Source organism: Phalacrocorax carbo, chromosome 24, assembly GCF_963921805.1.
Source record: "Phalacrocorax carbo chromosome 24, bPhaCar2.1, whole genome shotgun sequence".
Lineage (NCBI taxonomy): Eukaryota > Metazoa > Chordata > Aves > Suliformes > Phalacrocoracidae > Phalacrocorax > Phalacrocorax carbo.
In genome coordinates, this window is record NC_087536.1 from 5,937,425 (window position 1) to 5,947,039 (window position 9,615).

Consider the following 9,615-nt stretch of genomic DNA (forward strand, 5'->3'; position numbering starts at 1 on the left):
TGGCCTTCAGGCACAACAGCAGGACAGCAGAGTGCCATCTGTTCTACCAGCAGCGCGGCAACTGCGTGTGATCAGATTGAGCAGATGCTTTGGACAAAGAAGTCACATTTGCTCTTTCGTGTTTTCTAAACCACGTGCTCCGGGTTTGAAAGCAAAGATCTGCAATTTCTGGTAATCCTCAGACATTCCCTTGAAATGTCTAAAAAAGGTCCAGTTCAGGAAAAAAAAGCTTTGTGATAGTTATTGCACATTTGTAAGAGCTGGCCTAAATATTTTCCTGAAGATCCAGGCTTTGGAAGAAGGGATATTTTAAAAACTGGTATCAGTGTACACTGGAACACTGGCACAAGTGTCACCTAGTCTTGGTTTTAATTGTAAGGGCGACAAGTAAACACCAACACATGAAAAAGGAAAACAAACAGCATTTCACAGAGCAAGGAGTTAGAGATGAAGCTGTGGCTAGTGTTTTGCAGTAGAGTCTCGAGGATAGAACTCAGCCAGTGTTGTCTGAGGGATTCTCTTCAACATCTCCTTGGGGAAGATTCGCAAAAGCTGCCACCCGATGTCCAAGGTCTCGTAAACAGTGCGATTTTCATAAGGACCTGCAGAAAAGCAACCACAGACTGAAATACGGGGCAGGAAAATGTCTCACCACCAGGGAGATCTGAGACAAGACCTTCCGGTGTTAACACATACCGCGATGTTCTTGAAACACTCACCCTGAGCAATGAAGTTCTTCTCAAACTTCTGCAGAAACTCCAGATAAAGAAGATCATCTGAGGTAAGAGCTTCCTCACCAACTACAGCCTTCATCGCCTGCACATCCTTCCCGATAGCGTAGCAGGCGTACTGGGAGGGACAGAAACAAGTGCTTTTACCGTCACCACCCATGTAACGGCTTCAGTTCAAACCCAAAGGCTCTCACCTGACTGCATTAAGCACTCAGCCAATGCTTTTAAACCCGCCTCAGGAGTGCTCTGGATTGCAACTGTTTGCCTTGCCCTTTACAGGCTGTTGGGCAAGAGTTATATTTGAAATGTGCCTCTGCTTCTCTGAAGAGGTTTTTACATACCAGCTGGTTGGAGACATCCGCATGATCCTTCCTGGTCATACCCTCTCCGATGGCTGACTTCATCAGTCGAGACAAGGAGGGCAAGACATTAATAGGTGGGTAAATCTGGAGGAAAGACATCCGAGGATTTCAACGTTAATGCTTCAGAAAGTACAGAGGAACCTTAAATATGTTCTAACAGGTGTGGTACGCACCTGCCTGTTATGCAGCTGCCTATCCACATAGATTTGTCCCTCAGTGATGTATCCAGTCAAGTCAGGGATAGGATGGGTAATATCTATGGGGGAAAAAAGCAGTTGGATAATTTTCAGACCTTTTACATCTGTTCTAGCACTGATGTGGCAGCTTTTGGCAGTTAAATGACTTCTAAAGTAAAATGCCATCAGTTAACGGCCCCACATATCACCAAGCGCTCTTTCACGAGGATTAGAGCTGCAAGCACTCCTGATGGGGGGGCTGGAGAATGGTCCTGCAGTCTGAAATGGGCAAAGCATTTCTATTAGCAATATAGACAGAGCAGGCAGCCGAAACCTGCAATATTCAAATGGAAACCTAAAAGCCACAGAGGACCTCCTATCTTGCTGTGTGTCCAGAATAAGGCAGGTTTCTCTAAAGGAGTCCATTAAAGTGCTATTTATTAAAAACATTTGAAAATAACTCACCATCATTGGGCATGGTAAGAATAGGAATCTGAGTAATGGAACCATTTCTGCCTTCCACGCGCCCAGCGCGCTCATATATAGTAGCCAAGTCAGTGTACATGTAACCTGGGAAACCACGCCGGCCAGGGACTTCCTCTCTAGCCGCCGAAACCTGAGGCAACCCAGAAAAACGTTCCCAAGAAATCAGATCACTTGCGCAGAACTGCTGCTCCCCTAATTAAGCTACACTAGTGACTTGGAAGTACCTCTTCCTGCAGGTGATATCAAAATACAGCCCCCCCCAACCTCTATTATGTCACTACAACCACGTATGACAAGACAAGATGCCAAGGCAAATCAGGAACTTAATATCAAACTGCTGAATGCCACTAGTCAAATAAGTTTAGCTATCCCAGAAAAAATAGCTGTTTGACTGCTGAACATAATCCTAGACAAACAATGAACAACTAAAAGCCTCACTGCCTATTTCAGAACACTGTAATTTAAGAACTAATTTAACAGCTTGAGCAGAAGTTTACATTCTCACTTTATACCAGGAACCCTTTCTGCCAACGCCCAGCATGCAAGGTAATAAATGCGTACCTCTCGCAGAGCTTCGGCATAGGAGCTCATATCTGTCAGAATGACCAACACATGCTTCTCACACTGATACGCCAAGAACTCCGCCGTTGTTAGAGCTAGGCGAGGTGTGATAATGCGTTCAATGCTGAAATAGAACAGTATGGCGTTAATTATGCCAAGGGCTTTAAGGCTGCAAGGTAACAGTTTGAAGATACAAATAGCTTAAAACGCTCTGAAAATCTGCTACACGCACCAACTGGAGCACCAGCATTTCATAGCCAACTTGCTGCAAAATGTCCATGTAACTGACATCTGGAAGGACACCAGCGAGGCTTCAGCTTCCAGTTTACTTGTTCTTCTCAGCCTTTCCCCAACCAACACACTGTAACTACTTACGTTGGGTCATTGGCCAAATTCAGGAACAGGCACACGTTGTCCATGGACCCATTTTCCTCAAAGTCCGATTTGAAGAACCGAGCAGTTTCCATGTTCACCTAAATCACAATATTAAGGCATCAGCTCCAGACCAGATTTTAGGTCACTATATTTTGCATCATACTAAGGTCTAAACACCTTGTTAATAATCCATAAGCAAAGCTCTCTGCATCATGAGGACTCCCCTACAATCCCAACAGAACGAGTTATTTCTAGCATTCCAGGCTAGAGATTTTAAGTTTAAGATATTTTATCCTAATCAGACACACTTTGTTACAGTTAATTCCAGCCATTCAGCCAATTTAGCACTGTTTAGTTACACACATAAGACCTACTTAGCACGCTTTCAAAAAGTAACCCTCAGCTATACTCAGCATTGGCTTATTTATTACTCAAACATCATTTTCCTCCAACAATATTGGCTTACACCCATAGCAGCAAACACGATGGCAAAGTTTTCTTCACTGTAGTCCATCACATCTTTGGATTTCTTCACCAAGCCAGCTTGGCGACATATCTGAGCTGCAATCTAGGGGGAAAAAACCCAACATTTTAGTCCTCCTGCATATTTGATGCTATTACACAGACCAGAATTTAACTTGGTTTACTTTTTAATCCCAGTGAAACACAAGCCACTACCAGTTCAGAGAGTAGCTTTGAGTACTCACCTCATTGTGGGGCAAGCCTGCAGCTGAAAATATGGGGATTTTCTGCCCCCTGGCAATACTGTTCATACCATCTATAGCAGAAATGCCAGTCTGAATCATTTCTTCTGGATAGATACGACACTGGGGATTGATTGGCTGACCTGTTTAGTTTTTAAAAGAACACATGTTATTCCATGTACATGTTTGAAGCTTGATCAAACTACCGCTGACCTTCAGCTGTGATCCAAGGCTCACGTCAAAATGTGCAAAGCCCCCTTTAGGCCTACAAATCTTTAGATGCGTCTGGTCAAACCTGAGCCTTTTGCAGATGGCATTCTGGGGTCATGTAAAAAGTAAGAAAAGCCTGTCAGGTTATTAGCTTTTTATCTTTGCAGACTGTATAATTCAGATAGTCTACAAATGCTTCAAAGAACAGCTTCCAAGCACTACCAAAACCAGTTATTTTCTACTACCTCTTTGTCCTGCGCTCATGTAAATTTGATTTGAGTTTGATGCCACACACATACTTAAAACTCCCCCTAACAGTTCAAAACCAAAACTATGGCAACACTCAGAAATCAGAAACACCAGATCTGTCTTTACCTCCCTCCCAGAAATGGATTAAGAACATACCCATTATGTCAAGGAAATCTTCAGCCAAAACAATGGGGCCTCTGTCTATAGGTTTTCCTGATCCATTGAATACTCTGCCTACAAGATACAGCAACAAAATAAAAATGTAAGTTACTGTGAAAATAAGTTAGTGTGTGGTCAGTCCGTTCATCCTTCAAAGCAAGATGTAAGTACTTACCAAGCATATCCTCAGAGACAGGGGTTCGAAGAATATCCCCGGTAAACTCGCAAGATGTTTTCTTAGCATCAATACCTGAAGTTCCTTCAAATACCTGTAAACATAGCAGAAGAAAAAAAACCTCCTTTATCCTGTGTGTTTTAAGTATTGTGCTTTACAAAATAACACACTAGAACGCTGCTTCACAGCTTGAGAACTTGATCAGCCACAGGGCAGAAAAGCAAGGCAGTCCTCTGCAAGCAGAGGATTTCAAGAACAGCTCACTAGTACAAAACATCACATAAAAACCTACTTTAAACAAGATTCACAAAGTGTATCAGCAGCAACCAACAAACCCGGTGCCATTCCTTTGATCTCAAGTATCTCCCTTTGCCAACAGGGTAAAGTTCTTCAGATAAGAAGAATTAATATTAACAAGAAGCAGCTGCTTAGAAGAAATACCTGCATCCACACAGCACAGGAGTTGATCTTGAATCTAATGCTGTACAATTACGGTGCAACTCCTTTAATCTAGCAACAAAGAAATCTAGAGGGGGATGCAGATTGAAAACTGGAGTACAGAAGGACATTTTCTATCTTCTAAATTTATTCAAGCAAATTGCACTTGGAATAAGAAGGCAATTTATTCATTTACCAAAAGAACATATCACAAGACAGATTTGACACAGCTCAGGCACATGTTGATTAATAAAATACTTTTCTATTGCAACAAGAGACGCTCCCGTCACTAATCATACCTGAACCACAGCTTTGGAGCCACTGACTTCCAGAACCTGCCCACTTCTTCTTGTGCCATCAGGGAGAGTCAAGTGAACAATCTCTGCATACCTAGGAAACTGAAGATGAGCAAAAAAGATGGTGGAAAGCATTAAAATCCAGAAGAGTCATTAAACTAACATTGCTTCAAGAAAGCTTACGTTTAGCAACTACAATTATTAAGAATAATTTTTTCATTGGAACAAAACTCATTCTATGACAACTAAAATTTATCAGGCTAAAGCCATTTTTGCAGGGACTAGACAACATTTGCTCAGAGTTGCAGGCTGCAGAAAGACCTGACAAAACCCACCCTAAAAACCCTAGTAGTCCTGACATACTAACAGAAAGCCTCAATGCAGCATCTGACAAAAAGATAAAACTGGCTTGTGCCTGTACATAGCATCAGTTGATTGCCTTCAACAGTAACTTGCCAGTATTTTGAAAGCAAGCCAAAACTGTTTACAGCTCCCTTTTACAGGGCACTTATGCTTTGGTAACAAAAAAGACAAGAACAAAATGAATAGGTATGCTTCTGTCCCCTTCTTTTCCCCAAGAGTCTCAACAACCTTCCATTTTTTCCAGGACATGGACAACTGTCCTTAGCTTTACAGCAATTTGTGTATTCGCATTTACCTCAGCAGTCAGAAACAGTTCTTGTATTAAAATTGCTCAGTGGACCCATAAATTTCACAACAGTCTGGATTTAGTCACAGTTTTTGTCAACTCTCCCTCAAAAAGCTTCATTCACTAAGAATCTGAAACTTTACCTTAACTTGATCCAAGATAACCAGGGGACCATTCACACCCGATACAGTTTTGTAAGCTGAAACAAAGCAAGCCACAGGTCAGGTGTTTCCTCAGACCATCAGAAATATCCCACACAAAGCTTTCAAAGTTTCATTCCTATCACAGAATCCCAGACTGGAGGGGGTTGGAAGGGCCCTCTGGAGCGCACCCCGTCCCACCCCCAGCTGGAGCAGGCACCCCCAGAGCAGGGGCACAGGGCCGCGTCCAGGCAGGGGGTGAATGTCTCCAAGGAAGGGACCCCACAGCCTCTCTGGGCAGCCTGTGCCCCTGCTCTGGCACCCGCACAGGGAAGGGGTTTGTCCTCATGTTCAGGTGGAACTTCCCGTGTTCCAGCTTGTGCCCGTTGCCCCTTGGCCTGGCGTTAGGCACCACTGGAAAGAGTCCAGCCCCATCCTCCTAACACCCACCCTTCAGATATTTATAAGTATTGATGAGGTCCCAGTCTCAGGGGTGCAGATTTTGAGCCCAGCTCTGTATCATTTCTATGTTTATTATGAACCCTATGAGAAGGATTAAGTACTGAATTGTGTGGCCAGCATTTTTTTCCGCTTCCAGAGGACCTGAGGTAACATTAAGATATTTATCACCATTTTCTTGTCCATCTCAGAAATTCACTGCAAGTCTATATCCGAGGATGATTTGATGCCACCCAGAACACCAATACCATGTAGAGTTGACATTTTAAGCTAAGAAAAATACAGTTGCAAGATCTTTAAAAAAAGCAAGGATACCAACATCTGTAATTTGTGATAAAGAAGCTGCACTGCAATTCATGTCCAACAAATGGTAAGATGACCTTAATATCAATACTCAACTTCCAGGCTTTTTTTTCTTTTAACCACAGAACTGTCCTGCTCCATGACACTGAAACAACCCATGTGAAAGCCTGGACTTAAAGCAAGCAGATCTCCTGCTCAAAAGATTATCAGCAGAACTTCTACAGCAAGTAGTGTTTTTTTGGAACACTGCTAAGGTGAAGCCTTACAATACCTTCCCTGCCTCCTAAGAAAAAGTCAATGCGCTATAGTGAATTTCACCTTAGCCAAGCTCCTCCTGCTCTTGGGCTATCCTGGTTTAACTTAAGGATTGACACCTGATAGAAGGCCACAGCTAGCCAGCTCATCAGAGAGCTCATGTCTTAAACATCAGCAGCTCAAGTATTAGCACCACCCACAATTTGCTGAGGCACCGTGTGCCCAGACTTCATCACTCTGCTACCAGCCCAGGGGAAAAGCTGTGAAAATGTAGTAAGCAGTCCCCTTGCACAGCTCTAGGGCACACCAGTGTCCCAGCTAGAGCCCAGCATCACTTGATCCACAGATAAAGTAACATTGAGTCAAAGCTTTATCAGGGTCACAAGGAACAAGAGAATGACTGTTAATCACTTATCCCTGGAAGGGGAAAAATGAGCAAGTGGAGCCATTTGCAGAACAGGAGAGGCACCAGCACCCCTTGGTCACGCTACAGGCAGAGGAAACAGGCACTCACGGTACTGGGAAAGATCACAAATTCCACCAGCACCAGGCCACAGGGAGAATCATTGGGCTGAGCCACTTCAGCCTGCCCAGGCCTGGCACACTTACCAGGTGCTGTCTAGACTGTCAACAATGCAGCATTTACACATAAGCAAACAGTATGAACTGTTGCAATGTAATCTCTTAAACAGCAATAATCAAAACTGCATCAGATAAGGTCTGAGGGTCACTGGGTATGTAAGATGGTGTAGGGCTGGAACTCCTATTTCTCATTTTTACTCTTGTCAAAGCTCTGCTAAATGTGCCGAGACACAACATGTGCCCCTGAATTAGTCTTAATCAAAAGCACAAGCTGGCCCGCTCCTTTCACCTGAGCAAGAATTACACAGACATTATGCCATGAAGAGGACTACTTAGACTGCAAGTGCCTGAGCCCACTGTCCGCAAGAAATGGAAAATATTATCTTGAGCAAAGCGTTTCATCCCATGACTGTCTCATGAGCACTTCCTCCTCAGTCAACAGGAGAGGGCTGACACTCTGCGCTTTGTCCACAAGAAAATACTTCCTTGACATCAATCAGCATCAATTCCCCTTGAAAGGAGCTCACCACTGACTCAAAATCCCTGTTTCCAATAAGGCCAACCAGTTCTATGACAAGCCAAAAGCCACTGAAGTGTTTTTCATATCCAGCTTGTAAAAAACCACCTGCTTGGGCAAAAGCCAAAATCTACATAGAAAAACATCAACTGAATATGAAGTCACCTTGGTTCCAACCTTGACAGAAGCCACTACTCCAGAGTGCAGCACAGCAGTGGACCCGGGGGAGCAGGAATGGCACCAAGAACCACCGAGCCAGCTTTCAAACTAGACTGACATTTTAAAGAAACCATGGCCGAGAAGCTCCCTGGCTACCACCCTGCAAGTACTGACACTATTGAGGTGTACAGGTAGAGCCACTCGTAATTACTGCCTAGATCAAAAAAAAAAGCCAGAAAAAATACACCTTCAAACTTTGACTTTCACCCTACTACCCTGCAATACAGGGTTTTCTACCAGGCTACTGTATTTCCTCTTTTCCATCAGATTTCTCAACCTCGTTTTAGAGGAACACTCCCCCAATTTACAGTAATTTTCAGTTCCTGCTAAAAGCGCTACGTTTTTCACGAAGGACCCCGAAACGGCCTACGCTGCCCAGCGGGGACCAGGCTGGTGGCTGCAGCCGGCGCCTAACGCGAGCGCTCGGGCAGGACGAGGCCGGGAGAAGCACCGCCGCAACTCCAAGCCCGGCTCAAGAGGGACACCCCAAGCCATCCAGGCCGGCCCAGCGCCGGCTCCCGGGCCCGGGGGAGGCCGGCTCTGCCGCCAGGAGCGGCCCGGGCCGCCGGCTTCCCCCGCAGCTCGCCCGGCCTGCCCGCCCGCCGCTCGCCCCCGAGCCGGGCCCAGCCCTCCGGGGCGCCCCGGGAGCCCTCCCGCCCCGGGCCCCGCACTCACTGAGGCGCGGCTGGGAGAGGTAGTCGCGGGTGAGGGCGGCCGCCTGCTCCCGCGGCCCGCCGGGCCCGGCGCCGTTCACCATCCCGCGCACCGCCCGCACCGCCGCCGCCATCTTCTCCGTCGCCCCGGACCCGCGCCCCCCTGCGCATGCGCTGATATAGCGGCGCCGCGCAGGGCCCCGCCCCCCCGGAGCGCGCCGGGACGGGGCGGGGGAGCGGCGGGAGCTGGCCGGGGTGCTGGGGGGGGCACCGGGGGTGGGGGTCGGGGTGCTGGGGGGGGCACGGGGGGGGTGGGATCGGGGTGCTGGGGGGGGCACTGGGGGTGGGGGTCGGGGTGCTGGGGGGGGCACCGGGGGTGGGGGTCGGGGTGCTGGGGGGGGGCACAGGGGGGGTGGGATCGGGGTGCTGGGGGGGCACCGGGGGTGGGGGTCGGGGTGCTGGGGGGGGGCACAGGGGGGGTGGGATCGCGGTGCTGGGGGGGCACCGGGGGTGGGGGTCGGGGTGCTGGCGGGTTACTGGGGTCTGGGGGGGAGTGGGTATGGGGTGCTAGGGGGTAGCGGGGGGGGGGGGCGGGACACACCGGCGTGGGCACTTGGGCTGGGGTAAGGAGCAGGGGGAAGGGAAGGGGGAAGGAGAAAGGAAGAAGGAAAAGGAAAAAAAGGAAAAGGAGAAAAGGAAAAGTAAAAGGAAAAAAGGAGAAAAGGAAAAGGAAAAGGAAAAAAGGAAAAGGAAAAGGTTGAAGGGGAAAAGGGAAAAGGAAACAGAAGGAAAAGGAAAGAATAAAACGAGGAGAGGAGAGGGAGAGGGAGAGGGAGAGGGAGAGGGAGAGGGAGAGGGAGAGGGAGAGGAGAGGAGAGGAGAGGAGAGGAGAGGAGAGGAGAGGAGAGGAGAGGAG

At 47.2% G+C, this 9,615-nt stretch overlaps 1 protein-coding gene across 1 annotated transcript; it reads right to left on the reverse strand.

Annotated features, from left to right (window-relative positions):
- Positions 1 to 345: 345 nt before the first annotated feature.
- Positions 346 to 8,871, reverse strand: ATP6V1B2 (ATPase H+ transporting V1 subunit B2). The gene is made up of 14 exons (XM_064472712.1): positions 8,722 to 8,871; positions 5,715 to 5,770; positions 4,926 to 5,024; positions 4,189 to 4,282; positions 4,011 to 4,088; positions 3,399 to 3,538; positions 3,158 to 3,259; positions 2,692 to 2,789; positions 2,317 to 2,440; positions 1,735 to 1,885; positions 1,267 to 1,349; positions 1,073 to 1,177; positions 720 to 849; positions 346 to 602 (listed from the first exon to the last, which is right to left on the reverse strand). The coding sequence occupies exons 1-14, from the start codon at positions 8,831 to 8,833 to the stop codon at positions 460 to 462; spliced, it is 1,515 nt and encodes a 504-aa protein (XP_064328782.1). The 5' UTR covers positions 8,834 to 8,871; the 3' UTR covers positions 346 to 459.
- Between the last annotated feature and the right edge of the window lie 744 nt (positions 8,872 to 9,615).